We start from the raw sequence: 25,660 nt of genomic DNA, 5'->3' as shown, positions 1-25,660 counted from the left end.
TTATTTTCTTCTCGAAATCTTGTCATGGCATGTCAATTATTTTTTCAGCTCAGCTTTCATTATTTCCTGACATCCCGCCATTTACGGTGTTGTTGCAGAAATTGGCATCATTCTTTATGGAGACGGACTAAAATGCATGCCAATAATGCTAACTTTGAAGACATAAACTCTTCCTCGATGTGTAAATTAATTTAATCTACGAGGATAGGAGGATAGGGACTCAAATTTTAATGCAAGAAATAAACTCGTTGTCCCGATCAACCGGCCTATTTCACGTTTACATTTTGATATATGAATTTTGTGTTTTAGGCTAACCATTGATGTATATGAGGAGGAGACAATTAAGAGGCACACATATAATATATATAATATAACGCAACATAATAGTATTATGTTACATTAATTAATTTAAAGATGGGCCTGCCTGGAGCGTGCGTAATATTTCTGCTCAAGGAGTCAAACCAATGAAGTAAGGAATATTGGTAGAATTGAGCCACTCATTTCCTTGTATAAACGGCCCAACCGTAAACTGATTCGCCTCAGCTGAGCTGTTGATGACCCGGTAACCCGGCCACGTCACCCTCGCGCTTGTATTCGAACCGGGTCCTCGGTTCAAATACTCCCCATAATACAACGTACTCAATGCAAACGTGCCATTCCACTCCAGCCAACCAGCGGGCTCCACCAAATCATCAATGTATGATTTCATGTAAACCGTCCTAGAATACTCTTTCCACGGACGGCCCAGATACGTTTTGAACATTGCCTTGACCGGGACCAGATCAGAAGCGGCTGCGACTTTGGAGTTCAAGATGGAAATGCCAGTGTTCTGGTTGGGGTCCTCACGGCCTTGGGCCGTGAACATGTTCTTCTGGTTTTCGTTTGGTTTGCGCGCGTAGAGGTCGCAGTTCTGGAGGACTACGGCGGCGTTGCCGAAGATGAAATCGACGGTGCCGTAGATGTCGCATTCGCGGTAGAATTGGCGGAGGGAATGAACGTAGAGGGTGTCTTGGTAGCCCACGAAGCTGCACTTGTAGAATGCAGAGAAATCAGAGCCGCTCCTAAAGGCTACCGCTTGGTGTTTGCTTGGGCCTGCTGCGTTCTCAAACGTAATGCCTTGGGCTATGAACCGGTCTCCCACAACAGCTGAAACCACAAAAATAACAAACCCGTTAGATTTTCGTTAGTCAAGCCCAGTCTGATTTTTTACATACAAACTTCTGGGCTCAAAATAGTCTACATGGCCCAGCTCAGTAGATCTTAAAGTAAGCCAACCCTGTAGATTCTAAATTAGTCTAATCTACAGAGAGGTGATTTGTCAAATTGTCAATATTGATTCATTTATTCATATGCAATTTTGAATTACTCGTCGTTTTAATCCGAATTTATGATTTATCCATGTTGCTTTGGACATTGTCTTTGTCCAAAACAAGAAGACGTCTAGTCCACATCACCTCATTGTCAGAACCAAAAATGTATTGTCATAATTTTTTTATATTTATAAAATAAAATAAAAAAAATAAAAAAATAAAAATAAATGGGACCAATATATGAAGTTTTTCATGTGAAGCGCCAATTATATTTAGAATATGACTAAAACTTTTGTAATAAGATGCAAAGATCTTAGTTGTAATAAGATGATTGATTTTTGAAAGTAAAAAGGATGAATATCTTTTGCCCGACAAATTTATGTTTGTACGCGTTTCTTTCTTTCTATCATCCACAAGACACGGGCATATACGAAAGTGGCCAGATGGGGTCCTCCTCCTGCGCCACCGACACTTGACAAAATCTGATGATCATCATCGGCCGTGAGAGAGAGGAAATGCTCTAGGGACCCATCGACTTTCCGTTGCTTTCTTGTGGGGAGCATGAGCAATGAGCATCCCTTTGACAAAAGTCAGCTTAGCTTAGCTAACATGGAGTTGGGATAACTACTTGCAGCTAGGGTTGCTTATATTTTAAAAAGATCAATGTCAATGATTTGCCTCCCCCTAGGCTAAGCTCTATGACTATAATCAATAAACTTTTTGGTTCCTATTATATATATAATGAAATTTTCAGTACATGTTTGTTAACAAGTAATTTAAAGTACTAAGAATCGCTCCTTAATCCCTAGTTGACTAGTTCTTTGCTTATTTAATTCTACGGACATTTTTTTTGGCTCTATGTATTTGTGTGACATACATGGTCCTACAAGTAAGAACACGAGGCACCTACTATTCTATGCAACATGCCAACCTCACATGCACTCTCACTCACGAGTCGCCAGCGCACCAAACTTTTTCAAAATTGAAGAATGTTGCACCCCAAAACAATTCAAAAAACAAATCTACTTTTTTTAGTAAATTTGAGTTTTGACCCGTTAAGCTTCAAATCTTGGCCATATCTTTTCCATTAATTAATCACCACTGCTCACTAGTGCGAAGAATTTGCATGTCACGAGAATTCCATTGTTTTGTTATTTTCGTCAAATCACATTTCGTCATGTGAATTAATTGGGATATCAAAACAATGTTATCCACGTGATATACAAGTCTTTCTCCACCAAGTTAATAATTCAAAACGATGAGGTGTAACGGGAAAACATAAGCAATAATGAATCCCTAATTAAATTGAAGTTGTTGAGATGAGAAGAGGAAAACTCACCGACTGTGGCTGATCGGAAAGTAGTCCAGCCATCCACCACATTCCTGCTGGCTTTCACAACCGTCTTTCCAATCCCATCACCCAAGAACATCAAGTTCGTCTTCTTCCTAACAACCTCCACATTCTCAAAATATGCCCCGCTTTTTATGTATATCACAAACCTATATTTATATATGTGAATCAATATCCAACATTTCTCAAAAAACATTACTATATAATTAACTGTTATAAATTGAATTATTATTTAGAAAATTACCTGGTTGCACTTGAATTTGGAGCCACGGCTACAGCCTCGCTGATAGTAGTGAAGTTTCCAGTGCCGTCCTTGGCCACCACCAAATCGTATTTTGTCCCATTCACCACGGACTGCAAGAGCTTTCGATCTTTCGATGAAACCCAAGTAGGGAACCCATTTTTCATGGGTCCAAACTCAGGGAACATGTCCGACGACGTCGACGACTTAGAGTTCTCGTACTTAAGAGCTCCGGGAATCTTCTTGAGCATGACCAGGGCATTGCTCACGTGCTGAGAGATGGTCTGCAATCTGCTTTGAATTTCGTGCCTCACAATTCCAGTGTCGTTAAACCCATCAAGACACGTGTACTGGTTGGTCATTGCCCCGCTGAGCAAGGTCTTCAAGTCGTAGTAGCGGTCGGAGCTGAGCTTCTTGACGGAGAGGTCAGAGATGACTGCTTTGAGCTCGGCAATGGTGTCGTCGAAGAGCTCGAGGCAGTCGTCGAGAGCTATTTGCTGAAGGGCGTCGAGCTTCTTGAACTGTTTTTTGATAATGCCGGTGCAGTTGGAGGAGGAGGCTTGGACCTCCGAGACGGTGTGGGAGACGGTGTAGGATATGATCTGTGGGACTGATTTGGTGGAGAGATCTGGGAAGGTGGAGAGGGTGGAGACGCAGAGGTCTTTGTAGAGTGTGTCTTGGCATGCCGAGTGGGCTGCTAATTGAATGCGGTTGTGGACGTGTGTTTTGGGGGTGTTTGAGTTTGAATTTCTCAAACGAGTATTTGAAAAGAGGAGGATTAGGAGGAGAGCTGAAGTAGGGAGCACAGAGAGCAAGAGTTTTGTTCTCCTTCTTAGATTATACATGGTTGTTGTGGTGTGTAAGCCCGAAGGAAAACTTATGTGTTTGTGTGAGACAAAGACCGAGAGAGGTGGGGAGGAGGGCATATATCATAATCATATATAGGTGAATGAATAGGGGCAGGTGGCTGATGATAGTTAAAATGAGTTAAAAGGCATTATCATTCACCAAACAAATAATTTGTTGAGTTTAATTTAGATAATGCTCTTATTACGATAGCTTAAAAAGTGTTATCAGTGTATTATTAGGAATGAGTGAGTGAGTGAGTCTGTCGATAGAGATGACAATGGTGATGATGAGCATGAAAAGAAAAGGGCTAGTTAAGGAACTAGCTTGAAATACAACGGTGATATTTTCCTTCATGATTGGGTTTGGAGGACGATATGTGCAGTGCAAGTTTCGTCCTTCACGCCAGGATACGGACCCCAATCTTATCTTTGTTCTCTCTTTCTTCTACTCTGTTTTTGTGTCGTCAATTTACTACCTCATCCTATGTCACAAGGCTAGGTGTACTGACAAAGAAATATGGTCCTATGAAGGCTGTGGCTACTGTAACATTAGGCGCCAAAGATTGTTTTCTACGCGATTATATATTTTCGCATATTTCTATTAGGCATTAACCTTAATTAATTTCCTGATACGGTATTTACAATATTGTAATCACTAATCAGAAATTTCCCTCCCTTTTCTCACGAGTCTCTGCACGGCAGGCAAGACAGTGTTGTTCTATTATTGGATTGGAGCTCAAAAACAGGGCCTGCCAGAGAAGAGAAAGGGAAGACAGTGGTCTCAATTGTGTCCTTCTGTCCGCTTGTGATATGAGAATCAATGTCTAATTACACTGCAAGATTGAGCTTCAGAGCTTGCAGAGAAAAACGATGCCTCTATCTCGAGAAATACTTCTCTATTCCCGTTTCATTGTCCTTTTTTCTTTATCAGTAGGGCAGAGTAGAGCAATGAAACAAAGATATAATCTTAATATGTATGTAAAGAGCTGCTTAGCTTAGCTTAGCTTAGCTTAGGTAGCTGGTTTGCTGCATTTTATTTGATGATGAAGAAAAGAAGCTAATGGGATCGCGAAGCATGAAGTTAACAATTTCAGTCGGCCAGGTCGTCTGTCATTGACCGGCATCTAAAGCCCCGCTACCAATCAATAACTTGAATATTGGTATTTTGCTGGCCTAACTTGTTAGATTATATATTTAACTTTGAATTCAAACAGCTCCATAGTTGACATTAATAGTGGATAGTTTTTCTCCAAGCTACTCTACAAGCACTTCAAAAGGTGCAGCTAGCTTCGTTTGATTATGCCACCTCCTCTATGTTAAAAACTATTTTTTTTTAATCTCTTCTTTGCATTGACTGAAAGCTATTGGAACTTGTTTTAAATTAAATTACCACTGTAATTTCACTTCTCATTAAATTAAACTAACTCTAGTGTAATGCCCTCATACCAAATAAAACAACTTCGAATTTCAAACATTCGGTTGCCAAGAAATTCAACTTTCTGCTTAATTTGACTTCCAAGGAATATTAATTAGTGCACATGTTACACTTTTGACGAAAAAGAAAGATGATGAGGACTCTAAAATAAAGACATCCTCTCATATATATGGTAACGATAATGTAGCACATATTTTTTTAATCAATGCGAGTTGAATCATTCGAAAATTTTAAAACTTCTTTTAATATTGGAGTGATTATAGAACTATACGGTAGTACGGTTACATTATACATCTTGTATACGTGTTATAATAATATAAGAGAATATTTATTGATACTATTTTCTAAAAGAAGGGAAAATAAACTATGTCGTTCACCCATATTAGAACACGTGTACAAGATGTACCACGTGACCATACTACCATAGTATTCTATAATTTCTTATTGAGTAGAGAGTTACCACTATACTAATTGCGAGTTGGTAATGATACCACATTTGTTGTAGCACGCAAATGGTACGTAGCCCTTCACGGCCGGTGATAAGATCACTAATTAATTTGGTTTCAAGCATACGAATCATAATAAGCTAGCTGCTTCAACAAAATGGTTACTAATTATTATACTTGAACAAGAAGTACTATAAACATAAATTTTAATCAAGAGCGTATATATATCACATTGATAGACTGATAAAAATGTTGAATTAAAAATAGGTTCGCGGTGGGATTTGCCTAATGTTAGGAAACATAGGAGGTAACTCTTTTTCAAGATTTTTGACCGCGTTTGGCTTCCAGCAATTGGACATGAAACTAATTCCATTGAAGCTTAGCCTATATAAATACAACACCACATTGCCTAATTAATCCGTGCAACTCTTCTGTCTATATGCAAATACTAGCCTTTTCAAGCTTACAAAAGCAAAGCTTGATCTATATCTCAAATATCACCCCATTCACGCCAATGGAGAATTTGCAAGCATTCTCTGTGTTCAAAGTTTCCATTTTCGTTCTTGTTTTTTCAATGTGTTTTGCCTCTCCATCTTTAGCTGCAGATGCACCTCCAGTCTCCAAGGAAGCCATTTGCAAATTCACCCCTGACCCTTCATTTTGCAACTATGTCCTCCCTAACCAGACCTCAAATGTGTATGAATTTTGGCGCTATGCTGCCCAAAAGTCCTTATCACAGTCTCGTAAATTCCTAAACTTGGTGGACAAGTATCTCAAACTCCACTCCACCCTTTCCAAAACCGCAGTCCTTGCACTCCAGGATTGCCAGTTCCTTGCAGGTCTTAACATAGATTTTCTAGCAAGCTCCCTGGAAACCCTCAACGCAACCAAATATCAAACACTTTCTAGCTTGAAAACCGACGACGTCCAAACCTTGCTCAGTGCTATCTTAACCAACCAGCAAACCTGTTTGGATGGCATACAAGCCACTGCTTCCTCTTGGAGTGTAAAACGCGGTCTTTCGGTTCCACTCTCAAACGACACAAGCCTGTACAGTGTGTCTCTTGCTCTGTTCACCAAGGCCTGGGTGCCTAAGACTAAGAAGAAGGGAAGAAAACTGCTTGATCAAACCGATCAGCCGATCATCGATACTAATGACGTTTTGGTGAGGGACAATGTGACTGTGAGTCAGGATGGAAGTGGAAACTTCACCACCATAAGCGACGCGGTTGAGGCCGCTCCTAACAACTCAGCACCTTCTAAAGGTTACTTCTTGATTTACATCAAGGCAGGAGTTTATGAAGAGTATGTGACCATCGACAAGAAAAAGAAGTACCTCATGATGATTGGCGATGGCATCAATCAGACTGTCGTCACAGGCAACCGAAGTGTTAAAGGTGGCAACTGGACAACTTTCAGATCAGCAACATTTGGTAAGAAGTAATGCGAAATTGATTAGTTAAACTTGGTTCAAAATTTTAGCTTATATTACAGGTCACCGTATATATACAGATTTTTTCCATCAAACGTTTGATATAATTATGACTTGTACGTGAATTAATTAATGTTGCAGCTGTAGTTGGACAAGGGTTTGTGGCTGTGAACATGACCTTTCGCAACACTGCCGGGGCAGAGAATAGCCAAGCCGTTGCAGTTCGAAACGGGGCTGATCTCTCCACATTCTACAGGTGCAGCTTTGAAGGGTACCAAGACACCTTATACACACATAATCAGAGGCAATTCTACAGAGAATGTGACATCTACGGGACTGTGGACTTCATATTTGGAAATGCTGCAGTTGTTTTCCAAAACTGCAACATGTATCCCAGGCTGCCAATGAGCAAGCAATTCAATGCAATCACAGCTCAAGGCCGAACCGACCCGAATCAAAACACGGGGATTTCGATTCATAACTGTACCATAAGAGCTGCCGATGATTTGGCTTCGAGTGACGGCAGCACCAAGACCTATCTGGGAAGGCCATGGAAGGCGTATTCTAGGACAGTTTACATGCAATCCTTCGTGGATAGTCTGATAGATGAGGAAGGTTGGCATGAATGGGATGGAAATTTCGCTCTGAAAACATTGGATTATGCGGAGTATGACAACACTGGGCCTGGGTCAGAGACTACAGGCAGAGTTTCATGGGATGGTTACCATGTGATCAAGGCTAGCGATGCCTCAAATTTTACAGTGTCCAATTTCTTGCTGGGGGATGACTGGCTGCCTCAAACAGGAGTGCCATTTTCTGGTGGCTTATACTAATTAATTATGGTATTACAAAAATATTCTAATTGGATATGTACTTTATTGTGATATTTAAGGTTTTTATTTTTTATTTTTTTATAATTTGTTTCAAAGATTTAACATGTATTCAAGCCAAGGTATGGCTTAACCCTAAAATTGAGAAACACGAATTACTTTTACTTTCATTACCCTTTTTAGTTTTAGTACGTGATATTTTGCAAATGTGGGTTAGATCATATGGATAGATAATGTGTTCACCTCCTTGCATTCGAGTTCGATTATACTCCTTCGTAGTTTTTTATGTTTTATGGATACAAGCAATATTGGTGAATGAGTGAAATCGAACCTAAGACCTTGGATGCATGAGTAAATGCTCCTAATTACTTGAGCTGCAATGCAAGCCCCTAACCTTCCCTTTTGTAGATCTCGACGAGTTCGGTGTCTTGGACGGCGCGAGGGAGATGGTGCTTCATAAACGTGAGAGAGAGTTGAGAAAGACAAAGCGGGTTTTTTGAAATATTCGTGAGAGTACAGTGTTAAGAGAGAGATTGAGGGTTTTCCCAAAAGCTTCGCGCCCTTTGGTATTGATAATTTGATAACTTGTCCAACAACAAATTATGGTATGTCTCACTTAGGAAGAAGATGCAGAATTATATATGTCACAAGTTGTGCGTGTATAGTTAATCCAAAAATTTGAAGTCCATGCATTTTTGGCTTGTTTTTATGGTAACGAATTCAAAGTCCATATCAAACGATTATATAAGTTTATTCCAAAAAAAAACACTAGGCATGTGACAATCGTGACAAATTAACACTACGCTAAGTTGCTAATACAAATTAAGTGGATTTATTTTCAACATGCATATACGTGTTTGCTTGGTTTATTAATTTCGAGATTAATATTATTCTATACTATCTCTCCAAATCCATAAGCCAAACACATGTAATGTAATCACTCACCCTTGCAATCTGAACTCCACCACAAGAAATATAAATAAGATTATTATGTATTGTTCTTAATGGGTTTGCATTTTTGCTCAGAGTACGTAGAATTTTATTCGTTAATTAATTAAATCCTTATCAATTAACTAATGCCTTATACTGCGTGTTCTATCAGAAAATTGATAAGGCATTAATGTTTTGAACTCGGATCATATATATATATATATATATATATATATATATAATTCTTTAAAATGTCAGTGTTTTGATTTGAGTGTTTCAATCAAGAATCGTTAATTTCACGAGTATAGCCGCGGTATACTATTTCTTTAAAAAGTTTATTAAAAAACCCAGTATAGCCGGCCGGCTATACTATTTCTTTTTACCAACAAAAAAAAGGGCCTGGTAAAGCCGCGCGGCTATACTATTCTTTAAAACAATTTTAAAACTGAGTATAGCCGTTGGGCTGTACTATTTAAAAACCAAGTATAGCCGCCCGGCTATACCATTATCAAAAAAAATTTCCAAAATCCAAGTATAGCCGCGCGGCTATACTATTTCTTTTTACAAAAATAAAAAACCGAGTAAAGCCGAGCGGCTATACTATTTTTACAAATAAAAAACTGAGTATAGCCGTTTGGAGGTACTATTTAAAAACCAAGTATAGCCGCTCGGCTATACCATTTCTTTTTAAAAAAATTTCCAAAAACCAAGTATAGCCGCGCGGCTACCTATTTCAGCAGTAGGCATTAATTTTCTGGCATGAGCAAATACCTAATCTAACAACTTGTGGAGAAATTTATGAGTTAGATAGAGCTTGCCAAAACCTGCACGTTGCCCATATGTGGATGTGAATAAACGTAGCCAACATTTTAAGGGCTCCAATTCAAAGCCGCAATACCAAATAATAATATGTGGAGGTGTTTGAACGTATACGTTTCAATTCAAACTTCAAGTTATGCTTGCTGGGCCCTGAGTTTGACTTTTTTATTTTATTGTTAATTATGCCCATTAATTTAATCTACTTCTAGTAACGACTATATATCTCCTCAGCATTTTGTAATGACTGAAGCTTCATTACAGTAGAGTTTTTAAAAATGATCTGGAGTTTAATTTTAATTAACTATCAAGCAAGTGGAATTAAACATTAAGTTAGGGTTTTAGATTGAGGAAGCAGGAAGCTTCATTCCATTTGCAGCATGCTTAGCTTAGCTAGTAGCTACCGCATCCACATGACATGACATGTTTCCTTATTGAAAGGGAAGGTTTTAACTGGGAAGGTAAGTTCGACTCTTTTGACTTCATTACTCACTCATATCATATTCATATATATATATATATATACACAAACCCAACTTGTAACTTGTAAGGTAGGGAAAAACTATGCTCTGTCTGTGTCCACCGTCTTGATCAGCTTCACCCTCCCTTTATAAATGTTTGTCAGTCTACGATACCCAGATCCACGCGGTTACAGAATGCATGCATATGTTTCCAGTCAAACTTAAATTATATAACTTGTTCGTTAGCTCAGCAAATCATCGTAGAGAAGAGACGACCCAAAGACCCAAGGAAATTAAACATGACTAATGACCTCCGCGACTTTGGATGCTTTGTTTTTTGGTCCAAAGGATTGGATGTTTGTTTGAATTGTCCAAATTGTCATATTATACCTTAATTACCTTAATTACAATGTTACACACTTAATTAATTAGAAAATTAAATGTTTACTGATAGAAAAAAAAAGTTGAAACGTCGCACCATTCAAAATCAAATATTTACAAACTATTTGATTGTCTTGTTACGTTGTCACGTTGCGTCATTTATCCTTTGATTAATTGAATGGTTTTGCTTTTGGCCAACAAGGATTTTAGGAAGTAAGTAAACATGTGTCCTTCCATGATTGTTTAAACCAAACCATACATGAATACATGCATACTTCCAAACACACCGTCGTCATTTGTCAATATAACGTACCATAGAAAAATATAGTCAAAATCCAGCGTCACCAATGGAACTCCAATAAACTTTTCTTCTTTTCTCCCTGTATTGATTAGTTTATCTTAATAAACTTTTCTTCTTTTCTACACTGTGACATGCATACTAATTAAACTTTTTTAATTTCAAAATTTAATTACGTTAATCCATATATTGCATTGTTAAGCGCAGCAGGATAATGATATGTTGTGGGTTAGTTGACAATAATTTCCCCATCGAATTTAAAACTACACCCACTACCAGAAGAATATCGAATTGAAAATTATTAAAGAGACAAAATCTGGAAGAAATTTCCTTTTACATATAAATCTGGAGAGATTGATATCCATCTAACCTTTGGATGTCACCAATCAGGCTGGCACCTACCCCACTGTTGACAAATGGCACCATTGTATCCAAGTGTTAAACCAATTAATTACCAAATGAGCCACTGTCAATCCAAACTCAAAGGAAAAGGATTTGTTGCACCATCTTCTTAATTGCTTTTTCTGTTTCTTTAATTTTCCTCTAAACGCAGAAGAAAAGAACATGAAACATGTGAAATAAGAAGAAAAGAACATGAAACATGTCACATCAAGTTTTATTCATTATAAACTTATGAAATTAACAAGGTAAGTTACCGTAAACAATAACACAGAGAACCCGGAAATCAAAATTTGCACAACAGCTTGTTTCGGCCACTGGCAACGCATAGTCCAAGATCAAAACGCGCATTCCACAAAGTCTCCCAATTGAGTTGACCTGATAAATAAATACAAGTGCCCACCAAATTTTGTTAATTTACTCCAGCGACCATGTTATTAAGTAATACGCCAATAATATATTCAGCTCTCTCTCGTCTCGACTCTCGACCCCCCTGTATATATTTGAACCCGACCCATAACGTAGCAAATCCATTCCACAAATAGCACAATTCCATTTCAAATCCAATGGCTTATTCTAAGCTCATCGTTGCTTCATTTTTCATCCTTTTTCCTTTATTTTCCTCTCTATCTTTGGCTGCGGATAACTCTTCAAGCCCAGTCTCTGCAGGCACCATTTGCAAGTCCACCCCTGACCCTTCTTTTTGCAAATCTGTGCTTCCTCACAACCAAACTGCTGAAAATGTTTACTACTACGGCCGGTTCTCGGTCCGGAAATCGTTATCTCAGTCCCGTAAATTCTTAAACTTAGTCGACAAATATCTTAAACGCCGGTCCAGTTTGTCCCTGACCGCAGTCCGTGCTCTAGAGGACTGCAGGTTGCTTGCGGGGCTCAACATGGACTTTTTGCTAAACAGTTTTGAAACCGTCAATAAGACTAGCAAGACTCTCTCTAATCTCAAAGCAGACGACGTCCAAACCTCTCTTAGCGCCATTCTCACCAACCAGCAAACCTGTTTGGACGGCATTCAATCCACAGCTTCTGCTTGGAGTTTGAAAACTGGCCTCTCTGCACCCAACGACACCAAGTTCTACAGCGTCTCCCTTGCCCTTTTTACCAAGGGTTGGGTGCCCAAGAAGAAGAAATCGGCTACGTGGAAGCCCACCAGGAAGCAGCGAGGCTTCAAAAACGGACGCCTGCCGCTCAAAATGACGAGCCGAACACGTGCCGTTTACGAGGGCGTCACCAAGAGAAAGATGCTTCAAACGGAGACGGAGGATGATGGGGTTTTGGTGAGTGAAGTCGTGACGGTGAGCCAGAATGGAACCGGAAACTTCTCGACCATCAATGACGCCATTGCTGCAGCCCCAAACAACTCTGCCTCAACTAACGGCTACTTCTTGATCTATGTCACCGCCGGTGTTTATGAAGAGTACGTCTCCATTGCTAAAAATAAGAGGTATTTGATGATGGTCGGGGACGGCATCAACCAGACCATTCTCACCGGCAACCGAAGCGTCGTTGATGGGTGGACAACTTTCAACTCTGCAACATTTGGTAAGTCTTAAACTACAACAAATTAAAAGACTCTAAATTAATCAGGACCATTTGATTGTGTATATGTTTGAATCTCATACATATCAAACATGCTTATTAGTATCTTACTAGAATTTGTACATGAATATTGCAGCTGTAACTGCACCTGGATTTGTAGCAGTGAACATGACCTTCCGTAACACTGCGGGAGCAATCAAGCACCAAGCGGTTGCAGTTCGAAACGGTGCTGATCTGTCCACATTCTATAGCTGCAGCTTCGAAGCGTACCAAGACACCTTATACACGCATTCTCTGAGGCAATTCTATAGAGAATGCGACATCTATGGCACGGTAGACTTCATATTTGGAAATGCTGCAGTTGTTTTCCAAAATTGCAACTTATATCCCAGGCTGCCAATGAGTGGCCAATTCAATGCCATCACAGCTCAGGGTCGAACCGATCCGAATCAAAACACGGGCACTTCGATTCACAATTGTACTATAAGGGCTGCTGACGATTTGGCCTCGAGCAACAGCAGTACCAAGACTTATCTGGGAAGGCCATGGAAGGAATATTCAAGGACAGTTTATATGCAATCTTACATTGATAGTGCGGTGGATCCTGCTGGTTGGCGGGCATGGGATGGAGAGTTTGCTCTCAGCACATTGTATTATGCGGAGTATAACAACACCGGTCCCGGATCAAACACTACAAACAGAGTTACATGGCCAGGTTACCATGTGATTAATGCTACCGATGCTGCTAATTTCACGGTGACAAATTTCTTGCTGGGAGATGATTGGTTGCCTCAAACAGGGGTGCCCTACACTGGTGGCTTAATTTGAGAAACTTGTTGGACATAGCAGCAGGCCATTTGTTCTTTCTCTTTTTGTCATTTTTTTAAAAGTGAAGAAGTAATAAGGATGTAATGCCCAATTAAGCATTCCCAATTTACAACTTGGTTCTGAGGAACCAAGAATAGTAAACCAGTTTAAATTGTAAATGGTTACTTGTTGTATTGTTTACTGATTGACTTTATTTGCAACAACGACCAATCAAATGTTAGAAGAAGCTTTCCTGATGCAATTTACAATTGGTTTGAAGCATAGATAGACATCCAACTGGTTGGTCGTCATTTGGGCTTATCGAATTCTGTCCTAGCTACCTCTGCAGCCGTGCATGACTAGTTGGGCGCTCTGGTCAATAAGGCCATGAGGACATCAAGCACTGTCAAAATCAAACAGTCTCCATACTTGAATGAGGGCATTGAATGCCAACCACGCGTAATTGAATACAGTACTCTGTTTTGTATCGGGCAACAGATTACAAATTGAGATGCCTCAGTTTTTTGAAATTTGTGTGATTGGGTTTTTTGAAATTTGTGTGATTGGATTATGCTGACGTGCTAATCTCAAATATGTCGATATCAAAATTCCTTTCTTTCCCCATAATGCAGAGTATTCAAGCTTGATGTCAGTTTATTTCTGTACGTCTCCTCCCTCCTGCCACAAAAATCTAAGATTACGGGCTGTCAACATCTTTTGATATGTTTATAGTCACGTAATTACATCTTGTTTGCACCTGCATTCTGTAACAAAACTGATTCGTCCTAAAACTGTGTTTTGTTTATTTTTCCCAACCTCCTAAAACTCTCTTCTGTTATTTATCTTGGCTTAGACGCATCTGAAACACTGGAATGAATAGGATCAATCAAAAAGCAACCCTTGTTGTCCGCCTCCCTCTCTCACGTGCATGTGTTCATTAACCACCTTGGAATTATTTCTTGCATCGATGTCGATCCGTCCTAGACTAGTCTTAATTAATGAAAATCAAGAACATGTGATTAGGAATTAATTAATATTGCTCTCTTAAGTTATGACGTTACATAGAGAACCAAAATTGATCACATCAGCTTGGTGATGAAACCACAAACTTTTGTGGTGACATCAATAATCACCTGCTGACTGAGTTTGGAGAGAAATGAGATCAGAACACGTTGAGCATTTCACAAATAAAACCAACAATTGTTATTGAAAATTTTATAATATTAATTACAGATTTGATTTTTAATCCATTAGCTAGCTACTAATTAAAGTGGATCCATTCCATATGTACATAATCACTCCTTGCCGTGGGGTGGCAAGGCCTTGACGACGGCTAAAACGTTATTGCACAATTGACGAAACGCCTCGTTCTTCTGTAAAACGACGCTTTTCTCTCCGGAAAACGAGTCATCGCAGTAGTCAGCGTCAGAAATGGCAACGTTGACCCAGACTTCGACGTCCTTGAAGTTCTTGGTGGACATGGCCGCTACGCAGTCGTCGAGCTGCTCGTTGGCGTCGGAGTAATGCTCAATGCAGTCGGCGACGCCCTGCTGGACCACCGGCGATAAGGTGGTGGCGTTGTTTATGAGCAGTGATCTCAAGTGCGCGTCCACTTCAGAGGCGTATGCGCCGGCGAGCCTGATGGCGATGTAGGCGAGGCCGGTGAGGTCAGCTCCTTTGCTGTTGGGGTCGTTCTTGAGGATGTCGATGCAGAGGTCCTTGTGAGGCGCATGCTGGCATGCTTGTTGAATGAGGTTCATATTCACCACGCCTGCTTTGCTGCCGCCGTTTGTGCCTTGACTTTCATGGCCTGCAACGAGGACAAATTGTAGCACAGACAATGTTGAGAGGAAGACAAATGGTGCTGCTGCAATGGGATTCATTGTTCTTGTTCTTTTTTAATTGAAGGAGATAATTATACGGGAAGAGGAGAATGAGTATATAAATATGAGGAGGGATATACACAAGAACCTCTCAATGTTGCGGTTTATTAGGACAGAGAGCCGACCCTCCTAATCTCTAAACGCGTCTTGGACGTTCATTTTTACCCACTTATAATTAACTAGATTTTGTTCCTCCCATTTTAACACTCAATCTATGGTTATGCAGCAGCTTCTGCTCTCTCTCTCTCTCTCTCTCTCTCTCTCTCTCTCTCTCTCTCTCTCTCATGTTTACGGGCCGCTAAAGTTTGATGGGCATAGCTCAAGTCGGTATGCCTTGGACTATTCTCACAAATCAAGCCCATTAATAGTGTATATATATATATATACTTTGGTTTTGATGTATACAATACAATATAAGTACCAATTACTAAGACGCGTCCACAGGACCAAAACAAAAGCATATGTGCCAAAGGAAAGCAAAGCAAAACAAGGCTTCAAAAATTCTCCATTACTGGGTGGCTGCCTGACTGACTGCAACATCGATAGTTGTAGCCGGTGAGTAAGGCAGCGTTTGGTAGTACTTCAATTTTTTTTAGAGCAGCTTTAATAAAAACAATTCAAAACTATGTTGTTTAGTAAATATCAGGAATCAACTTTTTTTTTTTTTCATTGTGGTCAGTGACCGCTGTTTGAAACTACTGTTTTTTCAAAGCATGTACAAGCAAGCTTTTAAAAACTGCTTTAAAATATTATGAAGTTGGTTTTCTATTTTTAAAGTAGAAAAAGAATAAGAAAACAACAAATAGTTTCATCTTTATACAAAATAAAAGCACTTTTGATTAAAATTTATCAAACACTTTGACTACTCATAATACTTTTTTAAAAACTGTTTATAAAACGCTTACGTGCTTTTTCTCACAACTGATTATTCTAAAGGGGGGTAATTTTTCCACTCACACTTCCTTTTATTTTTTAATCAATTTTTTTCTTTCTCTTTTCTATTCTACACTTACTCTACGATTCCCTCTACTAATATTTTGAAAGAATAAAAATCTGAGACTATTATGCATACCTTTCTCTCTGCATATCTAAGCTCCTAATGACAGTTTGGTTAGTAGCATTTTTTGGTTCTTCTACCTGTAAACATGTTAACTCAAAAAATTTATTATCTATTAAATACAACAAAGATAAATAGTACTCACATACTTGATAAAAATAAAAGAATTTAGCGTACAAATACTTACATTTCTAGCCATTTCCTTATATATATATATCTATATAAAATTATGTTAACTTTTCTTAATTACAGTTATCAAAACCTTAATATAAGGTAAAAGTAGAATAAGAAAGAAAAAGAACATTAAAAAAAAATATTAATTAAAAAATATTAAAAAGTAAAAGGGAGTGTAAGTAGAGAAAATGGGTTCTAAAAGCACAACAAAAATAACTTTTTTTAAAAGCCACAACAGAAGCAACTTTTTATAAAAACATAACAACGGCCAAACTAGCCCTAACACCAGTACATTACACACACTAGCTACAATATTCCAAACGGATAAGGTATTCGGTTTCTGTCTCTATATGCTCCAAATCCTCTTCAATGACAGAATCTTACTGCCTGATGAAGATTCGAAGCCATTGTAATTAATGTTTTTGGGTGAACCCAAACCCCTCCTCAACCTCTCATCAATACTATCCCTAATTGTATTATTACAACTAAGATAATACGACACCTCCTCCTCCCGGGATAAAGATATACTCACCACCTCCATTATTGGCTTTCTCCCATATTCCTCCGCCGAACCACTCGTCGACGGCGAACATCTCGAGCAACCCACTTTAGCTTCAGCCGTGTCATGCTCCGAACCGCCCGGTTCATTCACTGCTATTGCCGTTTCAGGCGAATTTTCCAGCCTAGGAAGAGGAATATCGGGTTGAACCGGAGCCCTGCAGAGTGGACAATTGGACTGAGACCGGAACCAAGTGTCTATGCACTCTAAATGGAAGGTGTGGTAACACTTGGGCAATACACGGCCTTGCTCTTCGTCTTCGAAATCAGATAAACACACGGCGCACTCTAGTGGTGCTGGGTTGATGCGGGTGGTGGCCGAGTAAGTAAAAGTAGGGAGGGTCTTGAGAACAGCGGGATCCAAGGCCTTGGGATTGGTCGGAGAGAGGGTAGTTTCGAGGAGGGTGGTGAAAGAAATAACAGGGTGGGGGAAGAGAGAGCGTGGTATGCGGCGAGTCCGGCGTGGGTGGTGGCGGTGGAAGAAGCAGCGGACGTAGCTGTGGAAGCAAGCGACGGTGAAGATGACGATGAAGAGAATGATGACTGAGCAGAGCATAATCTTACCGTTGACAGCATAGTTGGTGGGTTCGTGGTTTTGGTGATTGTATTTGTTGGTGATGTCCATATGAAATTATGATCGAGTCAGGAGAAGGGTTTTTGGTGAAGGAAATGAAATGAAATTGTCGTGGGCGGTGTTTGTTTTCTGTTTTGGGTGTCGAATTGGAGTTGGAGAGGTGGGTTTTATTGTTATTGTAACGGAAGATTATGGTGGAAGGGGAAGGAAGGTTCCTATCCTATGAGGCTATGACTTGTTGGGTTTGTCTTGTGTGTGGTGCCTTGTTTTTATGAGGCGAGGCAATTGGTTTGGGCTACGTGTATTATGTACATATGGTGTGTGTATATGGCAGGCTTTATTATTCCTCTGCACTCTCTGAGCTCTGCATTTATATATATATATATATAAGTGTTCATTCCATGGATAGGTATTACGTAAAGTGATGATGAAGAAATTAGTAGCAAACACGAAACTAGAATGAGGCAAATATAGAATTCATGAACCTCTCTATATCTGCTTTGTTGGTGTTGGTGTTGGTTTCGGTATTGGTGGAGAATAATGAAAAAGCTTTCGAAATCTGGTTGACGATGTGCGTGAACTTTAATGATATTCCATTCCATGTCTCTGACTTTAAGTCAAAATCTAACTCACTCATCATCCATCACATGCACATAGTACTACTAGTACACATGATAAAACCCAATTCAATTCAGAATTTTTAGTGGACTTGTTACATGAACGAACTTACTTCTCATCCCCCCATTCAATTTCAGGTCGGTATTAAAAAACTTAATTAACCAACATACACACGAGAAGTGAAGAGAAGAGAAGAGAAGAGAAGAGGGTCCGTTTAAAAAACTTAATTAACTTACATACACACGAGAAGTGAAGAGAAGAGAAGAGAAGAGGGTCCGAAATTATCTTAGGATAATGAATGACATTGGCAATTTGGCATCTAGATCTACAACTAGAACAGTGGACCGACCAGAGGTATATATATATATAATAGTTTGCCTTTCATTTCATCAGCTTGAATTGAATCATTCATATTCTACCTAATCCACACCAACAACAACTATATATTTATTTATAAAGTAAGATGACAGACCAAAACAAAACAAAAAAGAATCACGATGCCAAGCCAACAAACAAAATAAGCCCACATCTTTCTTTCACACACTCTACCACTCCCCCACTCAAATCAAATTTAAGGAGCTTTCCATGACATGATGATGCAATGCAACTTGTTTCTGACCTTAATTCACTCACTCACTAGTATCTATGTGCTTTTATTTTAAGCACTTCGTTTCAATTCAATCTGTGGGTTTGATGCCCAAAGTTTAGCTCTCACTTTCTCGCCTACTGCTGGGCCTATCCATTTCTAATTGGGCCTGTACACTTGCTGAAATAAGTAAAAATGGGCCCATGAACCTAATTTCTCCTTCCTGCACAAAAAGAAACAAAGCATTAAATTTCAGTTAATGTGTGTTGTGGTCACCCAATAATTGATTGAGTATAGTATCGCAACTCTCACCTAACCAGAATGTTGCTCTCAAAAAATCATCTTGAAATGTCGAATCGTGCATTCAATTCAACTCAATCAATGTGTTACAACTGCCAAGTGATGGCAATGCAATCCTGCTTCCCCACACTGGACATCCAGCTCTGAGATTTGGTGCTCTCTTTAATAATGTTGATGATTATTGTTGTTTTCTTTTCATTCAATTTTTTTTGGTTCCATTTTATACGAGGGAGGGTCGAGTGAAAATGAACGTTCAACTAACTTAATCCATATATGCAAGCATGCAAATTATGAAAAATAGCAAGCCATATTTCAATTGGAATTTAATGAAACAGACAGGCGCAACAGTGGTAGGTATACAACAGAACTGAACTCAGCAATGCATGTTAACTTTATCAATGCGTACAGTATACCATTGTTTGTTTCAAACTTTGAACGACGAAACTGCACAAATATTTGCAGATCGATTTCCTTGGAATGAACGTGCCCTCCTCACCATGAAAACAATTGGCACCCATTAAACTGAAATTAAAATTAGATGAAAGAAAAAAAGGACAACTTATTTTCTTGTGTTCATCCTTTCAAGTTCCAACAAATAGAAAAATACAAGACTCTCTCTTAGTAACCGAGAAGAAGCAACACGTCACACGAATGCTACATACTCTCTCTCTCTCTCTCTCTCTCTCTCTCTCTCTCTATATATATATATATATATATATATATATATATATATATACCCACCACATAACAAGACCAAACATAACAGAGCAAGAAACAGAGAAACCAAGGCGCAGAGAGAGAGAGAGAGTCAACAGAGATGGAGAAAATTGAGCACACAACGGTAAGCACAAACGGCATAAACATGCACATAGCGTCAATCGGTACAGGCCCAGTTGTGCTCTTCCTCCATGGATTCCCGGAGCTCTGGTACTCATGGCGCCACCAGCTCCTTTCTCTCTCATCCTTGGGCTACCGTTGCATAGCCCCTGACCTCCGAGGCTTCGGTGACACCGACGCACCACCTTCCCCTGCCTCCTACTCGGCCCTGCACATAGTTGGTGACCTCATTGGCCTCCTTGACCATCTGGGTATTGACCAAGTCTTCTTGGTCGGCCATGACTGGGGCGCCGTCATTGCCTGGTGGTTCTGCTTGTTCAGGCCTGACCGGGTCAAGGCCTTGGTCAACCTGAGTGTGGCCTTCAGTCCCAGGAACCCAAAGAGAAAGCCTGTCGATGGTTTCAGGGCCTTGTTTGGTGATGATTACTATATTTGCAGGTTCCAGGTAAATCACGTTCTTTCAATTTTTTTTAATTTCCTTTTCGATCTGATTGAAAAATCGCAATCATTTTGTGATTCAGTATATGAAATTTATTGGGTCAGATTCCAATTGCCTTTTTTTTGGCTCCCCTTAGCTGAATTATTCACTGCTCTATTCTACAACAACAAGTTCTCTTCTTTTTTGCTTTGCTTCTTTTCTTTTCCATGTTCGCATTTCATTTATGAATTGATTGATTTTTTGTGGAGATTGCTTAATCTGAATATTCCCCAAGATGGTATACTTTTATCATATGTATATGCTGAAAAGGTTATGCAGTCAGATTTTCTGAAAGCTATTTTATCTATATATTTGCTGTGAACTGTTGAATTTATTATACTGACATTGGGTGTATGCGCCTGTTAAATTCATTCTCATTAATGATGTATTCAGTCTGCGCAACCACCTCCTTTTAGGCTACTATTACAACTGCACAACCCACACCCCTTCCTTGTGCGCAACCCACACCCCTTCCTCGTCCACAAATTTTAGTTCTCAGAGATCCGTCCTTCAAAACCAGACTTTTGACCAGCGGTTTGCCACTTTGTTAGATCTGATTCTTTGCTACACGGTACACCCAATCACAAAACTAGTTCATATATTCATGTTATGGACTACTTTCAATTATGAAAATTCGTCGCCTGAATACCGTTTGAGATTAATGAATTTAATCCACAGTTTGTGCTTAATGAGAATTTTTATACCTGCTCATTGTTAAGGACTATTTGTTTCTTGGTGATTTTGTTGAGGCATAGCTCTTGTTACTCAAATCCTTATGTAACTCTCATAACGAATACATATATGCATCAAATCCTTTTGTTGAGGAATGCTGTGCTGTAGGAACCTGGGGAGATCGAAAAAGAATTTGCTGGTTATGATACTGCATCAATAATGAAAAAGTTTCTTACTGGTCGTAGTCCAAAACCTCCATGCCTACCTAAAGAACTAGGATTAAGGGCTTGGAAAACTCCAGAAACCTTGCCCCCTTGGCTGTTAGAAGAGGACCTTAATTATTTTGCCAGCAAATTCAGCAAGACGGGGTTTGTTGGTGGATTGAACTATTATCGAGCTTTGAACTTGTACGTACCTACCCCTTTCCCTTTGAATTGGTTATCATATGTTGAATACATTGTCTTTCTTAGATTGTAAAGGTAATTTCTCGACAGAAATTTTGAGTTAGAGATCAGAAATCAGATGACATTTAAGTAGCTTGAAGCAAAATTGTTTGTATTGAAATGGGTTGGATGCATATTCCAATTAAGTATTTTCTTCTTGGTTGCAGAACCTGGGAGATTACAGGACCATGGACAGGGCTACAGATCAAAGTACCGGTCAAGTTTATTGTGGGCGACCTGGACATCACCTATCATATCCCAGGCGTGAAGAACTATATACATAATGGAGGCTTCAAAAGAGATGTGCCATTTTTGCAAGAGGTGGTTGTGATTGAAGATGGAGCTCACTTTATTAACCAGGAAAGGCCCGACGAAATCAGTCAGCACGTATATGACTTCATCCAGAAGTTCTGATTTTTGTTAGCCCACTATGTTTGTTTCGCAGTCGCTACTTCAATAAGTCTGGCTACATAACCGTATAATGACGTCTAAAAAGCAGTGCGACATTATGGAACCTCGCTTTCGTGTTGAATCTAGTTTGAGATTTTCGTCCTTAAGGTTTGCTTATGTAATAATAAAATGCAGAGCTTGTTCTATCTTTTGATCATCGTGATTATGCCGCAAGCCTCATTGGCTTATTGATTAGCACTTACAAATTACAATATAAGTGTGGTTCAACTTTACCATCAGCAATTCATTAATTTTGGAAGAGCCATTGATTTCATTTTCAGAAATGTGGATAGCTTCTAGTGGTAGGTGGGCTAAATCAAAATATTATTTAAAATTTGTTTGTGGCTTCATGCATGAAGATGAGTGAGGGTGAGAAAAGTACTAATATCAAACCAAAATCGAATTAAACAAAATCTTCAACATCTACCATACATTTCTGCAAGTATCCATTAATCCTTCAAACATCTAAATATCTTCCTCTCAAAAGTTAAAATAGTCATAGGGAACAATGGAAATATAGATGATGATAAGCTATTGATAACATAATAGGTCCAACAATAACGCAAAGTGAGAAAAACACAACTGAAAATAGGGAGATGACTTGTTTTGCAACTCTTAAACACGGAAACCCTTGCTGTTCCTTTTGCCTCTAGCCTTCTCAAATTTCCTACCCTTTGATCGTACATAGGGTTTGGTGTGACTGTGAGGCACACCAGGAGCAGGTCCAAAGTGCTTCACAGCTTCACGAGCATTCTTTGGTCCTCTGAGAAGAACCTGCAGAAAGAATTGTTGTTTATTTATCAGCATAATCCTTTTATTCAAAAAAATTCTTGTGAACACAGAGGGATGAATAGAAGAAGACACTAATCTTAGAATGTACCAAAACAGATTATCAGATTTCAAAACCGTAACTACCTATACCAGATGGTTCAAAATTCTCCTCACCACTCTTTTTGCACCTAAAAAGACACTACACCTCCAATTTTCATCACAGCTTCCATTAATCTTCACCAACATATGCTATCCTCTACATGGTGTCGCAAATAGTTCAAGATTCTCTTCTCACAATGAAATAGTCCACTTCATAACGACCACTAAGCTAAATTACAGTAGACAATTTGCTATGGCACTTTTATCTCCAACCCAAATGCTTATTTTCTGTCATCATATCATATCCCGATAACCTACACCACCCAATAGCACCCATATCTGTGAACCTAGTGTCACATATTAACTACAAGTTTGAAACAATACCCTTGGTTTGGTTTGATACTGGCACGATCATGATTTTAAATTACATATTGTGAAAAGACTAGAAGATCGTGTTACTTTTCTATGAGATTTTACTCTTAATCAAGTGAAGTGTACGCATGAAGGCAAAATATCATAATTGAACTATCAAATCCAACAAAACCCAAAAACCACAAGTTTGCAGGTCATTCAGATAACTAAATATACAAATAAATATGAAAAAACAAGTAAATTGGCAACAGACATACCGTGTTCTGGCCAAGAGGGGCCCTGAGAGCCAGCTGGTCAAAAGTCAAGCACTCTCCACCAGCCTTCTCAATCCGAGCCCTGGCGGTTTCAGTGAACCTAAGAGCAGTCACTTTCAGAGCAGGTACTTCATAAACTCGAATGTCGTCTGTCACAGTCCCGACGACCACAGCGATCTTACCATCCTTCCCGTTCATGTAACGAATCAATCTGGAAAGGGAGAGAGGGGCCTTGTTCACCTTGCTCATGAACAGCCTCTTCAAAATCACCGCACTGAACTTACTCCCAGTCCTCCTTACAAGAAACCGATACAGCTGAAACCCAGATCCAAAAACAAATCAATACCCAATAAAGCTTCACAAAACAAAGAGAAAGTAGATATACAAATATTCAAATTCAAAGGGAGGACCTTCACGAGGAGCTTGAGGTAGATATCATCGGACTTGGGCGCTGTGCGCTTTGTCTTCTTGCTCTTGCCACCGGCGACCAAATCGATACCCTGCGAGTATAAACATGAAGAGGAACACAGTTACAGAGCAAGTCGGAGAAAATAGAGATGTGGGTCTTAGGGTTTGAAGGGAGATTACCATAGCGGCTCCTTGTTGCTCTTGAGGCAGAGAAGGGGTCTAGGGTTTTATTTGCTGGGAAAGTCGAACTTGCGTAGCTCTCGAGTTGTTATATAAATGGGGCTTTTTCTATGAAGGGTTATTGGGCTTCTTGACCCAGACAAAAATAGGCCCACTGGCCTCGTGTTCTTTATCCTTTTTTTTTTCTTTTTTTTTTAATTTAAAAAAAAAAGGTTCTTCAAGCCCAAAAGCCCCGTCTATAGAAGGGATAATTTGCACTGCACCCTAAAATTTGATTCCTACACCCATATTTCATTTTTTAAGTGTGAAGTAACCTAGTCGGCATGAAATAGTCTAATTTACCTTGATATGTAAAATATTATATTCGTAGGTGATGGTTGATATGCAAAATGTGAAACTTTATTTGGTGCAAAATAAATTGTGTCTCTCTTCCAACTTCCGCAATGAAAAACTTACCTTCAAACTCAAAAATTAATGGGAATTAGACACCTATGATTTCTTTGTCAAGTTTGTATCTATTAAAGATTAATGAATCTTATACTTAGTCTCAAATTTCAAATTCGTAAAACATATATTGTGTTCTAGATGTATTTACTATTCACTCGTAACATGTAACTCTAAACACTCTAATAAAACAAGTACATAAGTTACGATGACAAAAAATATGGCAATACAAAAGATATTAATATAACTTTTATTTGTATACAAACAGTATTTGGGAAAGGGAATGAAGCAAAAGACATCGGGGTGCAAAAGTAGACTATTAGACTTCTAGCTTGTTAGGTGCAACAATAGTTTAGGATATTGCTTGGAGTTACTGGGATGAAATTAGGGACAGACCGTAAGCATGACTAACCTGGGCTACAATACAGGTGGTTGTTGTTTTTCCAGCCCAAAAAAAAATTATAGCCCAGCCAATTGAATAACTTACCCTCCCAAAGAATCCTTTGTATTGCATGTGGAGAATAAACAGAGAAGAGGAAAGTTGCACATCTCTACACATAGGCAAAAAAAAGAAAAAAAAGAATGCATAGCCCGTGAAAAAAAAATTGTAGAATAAATTGTTTACGACTGTTTCTTAGACTTGTCGACTTTGTCACCAAAATGATAATGAATGGATAATGAATTATTTTAATTATATGAAGACTCGAAAGGTGCAACTTATATAGTGTTATTTGAAGAGTAAGACTTATTATCCCCTCCTTAATTAGGTGTATTTCCGTCCCTGAATGAAATCAATAGTAAAGGGTTTCTAAAGTGATGTAAATGGTCATGCCAAAATACCATAAATTATGTTTGTTCTCATCTAAAAGTCGTTTTGTTTCGCACTTTTTTTATGTGTAAAAAAATTATTAGATCAGTCAACAAATAAAATTTTAATTATTCTAACGTGTTTGACGGCAAATG

The 25,660-nt window shown here is 39.0% G+C and overlaps 7 protein-coding genes across 7 annotated transcripts; 3 read left to right on the top strand and 4 right to left on the bottom strand.

Annotated features, from left to right (window-relative positions):
- Positions 1-341: 341 nt before the first annotated feature.
- Positions 342-4,104, bottom strand: LOC117638781 (pectinesterase-like). Its single transcript, XM_034373896.1, has 3 exons — positions 2,906-4,104; positions 2,650-2,810; positions 342-1,146 (listed from the first exon to the last, which is right to left on the bottom strand). The coding sequence occupies exons 1-3, from the start codon at positions 3,826-3,828 to the stop codon at positions 449-451; spliced, it is 1,782 nt and encodes a 593-aa protein (XP_034229787.1). The 5' UTR covers positions 3,829-4,104; the 3' UTR covers positions 342-448.
- A 1,969-nt stretch (positions 4,105-6,073) lies between these two features.
- LOC117637273 (probable pectinesterase/pectinesterase inhibitor 41) lies at positions 6,074-8,066 on the top strand. The gene is made up of 2 exons (XM_034372124.1): positions 6,074-7,064; positions 7,205-8,066. Exons 1-2 carry the CDS (start codon positions 6,146-6,148, stop codon positions 7,894-7,896), a joined length of 1,611 nt encoding a protein of 536 aa, XP_034228015.1. The 5' UTR covers positions 6,074-6,145; the 3' UTR covers positions 7,897-8,066.
- A 3,559-nt stretch (positions 8,067-11,625) lies between these two features.
- LOC117637911 (probable pectinesterase/pectinesterase inhibitor 7) lies at positions 11,626-13,775 on the top strand. The gene is made up of 2 exons (XM_034372961.1): positions 11,626-12,735; positions 12,869-13,775. The coding sequence occupies exons 1-2, from the start codon at positions 11,745-11,747 to the stop codon at positions 13,558-13,560; spliced, it is 1,683 nt and encodes a 560-aa protein (XP_034228852.1). The 5' UTR covers positions 11,626-11,744; the 3' UTR covers positions 13,561-13,775.
- A 943-nt stretch (positions 13,776-14,718) lies between these two features.
- Positions 14,719-15,596, bottom strand: LOC117636686 (pectinesterase inhibitor). Its single transcript, XM_034371317.1, has one exon. It carries the CDS (start codon positions 15,420-15,422, stop codon positions 14,835-14,837), a length of 588 nt encoding a protein of 195 aa, XP_034227208.1. The 5' UTR covers positions 15,423-15,596; the 3' UTR covers positions 14,719-14,834.
- A 654-nt stretch (positions 15,597-16,250) lies between these two features.
- On the bottom strand, positions 16,251-18,142 carry LOC117636685 (RING-H2 finger protein ATL64). Its single transcript, XM_034371316.1, has 2 exons — positions 17,186-18,142; positions 16,251-16,559 (listed from the first exon to the last, which is right to left on the bottom strand). Exons 1-2 carry the CDS (start codon positions 17,834-17,836, stop codon positions 16,485-16,487), a joined length of 726 nt encoding a protein of 241 aa, XP_034227207.1. The 5' UTR covers positions 17,837-18,142; the 3' UTR covers positions 16,251-16,484.
- Positions 18,143-20,011: 1,869 nt separating this feature from the next.
- LOC117636678 (epoxide hydrolase A) lies at positions 20,012-22,408 on the top strand. Its single transcript, XM_034371308.1, has 3 exons — positions 20,012-20,571; positions 21,445-21,683; positions 21,887-22,408. Exons 1-3 carry the CDS (start codon positions 20,107-20,109, stop codon positions 22,131-22,133), a joined length of 951 nt encoding a protein of 316 aa, XP_034227199.1. The 5' UTR covers positions 20,012-20,106; the 3' UTR covers positions 22,134-22,408.
- Positions 22,409-22,569: 161 nt separating this feature from the next.
- LOC117636681 (60S ribosomal protein L18-2) lies at positions 22,570-24,354 on the bottom strand. Its single transcript, XM_034371311.1, has 4 exons — positions 24,254-24,354; positions 24,076-24,165; positions 23,669-23,980; positions 22,570-22,943 (listed from the first exon to the last, which is right to left on the bottom strand). Exons 1-4 carry the CDS (start codon positions 24,254-24,256, stop codon positions 22,785-22,787), a joined length of 564 nt encoding a protein of 187 aa, XP_034227202.1. The 5' UTR covers positions 24,257-24,354; the 3' UTR covers positions 22,570-22,784.
- Between the last annotated feature and the right edge of the window lie 1,306 nt (positions 24,355-25,660).

The sequence above is a fragment of the Prunus dulcis genome, chromosome 8 (genome assembly GCF_902201215.1).
Source record: "Prunus dulcis chromosome 8, ALMONDv2, whole genome shotgun sequence".
NCBI classification, from domain to species: domain Eukaryota; kingdom Viridiplantae; phylum Streptophyta; class Magnoliopsida; order Rosales; family Rosaceae; genus Prunus; species Prunus dulcis.
This window is presented reverse-complemented; position numbering and strand designations above follow the sequence as displayed.

Bases quoted from the DNA above. Each gene is read 5' to 3' on its own strand.
- LOC117638781 (XM_034373896.1), bottom strand. From the start codon at position 3,828: ATGCCCTCCTCCCCACCTCTCTCGGTCTTTGTCTCACACAAACACATA. The intron at 2,811-2,905 runs GTAATTTTCTAA...ATATAAATATAG, and splicing joins CCAAATTCAAGTGCAACCAG to GTTTGTGATATACATAAAAA. The intron at 1,147-2,649 runs GTGAGTTTTCCT...TTGTGGTTTCAG, and splicing joins TTTCCGATCAGCCACAGTCG to CTGTTGTGGGAGACCGGTTC.
- LOC117637273 (XM_034372124.1), top strand. From the start codon at position 6,146: ATGGAGAATTTGCAAGCATTCTCTGTGTTCAAAGTTTCCATTTTCGTT. The intron at 7,065-7,204 runs GTAAGAAGTAAT...TTAATGTTGCAG, and splicing joins TTTCAGATCAGCAACATTTG to CTGTAGTTGGACAAGGGTTT.
- LOC117637911 (XM_034372961.1), top strand. From the start codon at position 11,745: ATGGCTTATTCTAAGCTCATCGTTGCTTCATTTTTCATCCTTTTTCCT. The intron at 12,736-12,868 runs GTAAGTCTTAAA...TGAATATTGCAG, and splicing joins TTTCAACTCTGCAACATTTG to CTGTAACTGCACCTGGATTT.
- LOC117636686 (XM_034371317.1), bottom strand. From the start codon at position 15,422: ATGAATCCCATTGCAGCAGCACCATTTGTCTTCCTCTCAACATTGTCT.
- LOC117636685 (XM_034371316.1), bottom strand. From the start codon at position 17,836: ATGGACATCACCAACAAATACAATCACCAAAACCACGAACCCACCAAC. The intron at 16,560-17,185 runs GTGAGTATATCT...ACATGTTTACAG, and splicing joins GAAAGCCAATAATGGAGGTG to GTAGAAGAACCAAAAAATGC.
- LOC117636678 (XM_034371308.1), top strand. From the start codon at position 20,107: ATGGAGAAAATTGAGCACACAACGGTAAGCACAAACGGCATAAACATG. The intron at 20,572-21,444 runs GTAAATCACGTT...GCTGTGCTGTAG, and splicing joins ACTATATTTGCAGGTTCCAG to GAACCTGGGGAGATCGAAAA. The intron at 21,684-21,886 runs GTACGTACCTAC...TCTTGGTTGCAG, and splicing joins TATTATCGAGCTTTGAACTT to AACCTGGGAGATTACAGGAC.
- LOC117636681 (XM_034371311.1), bottom strand. The intron at 23,981-24,075 runs GTCCTCCCTTTG...TCTGGGTTTCAG, and splicing joins ACCTCAAGCTCCTCGTGAAG to CTGTATCGGTTTCTTGTAAG. The intron at 22,944-23,668 runs GTATGTCTGTTG...TTCTTTCTGCAG, and splicing joins CCCCTCTTGGCCAGAACACG to GTTCTTCTCAGAGGACCAAA.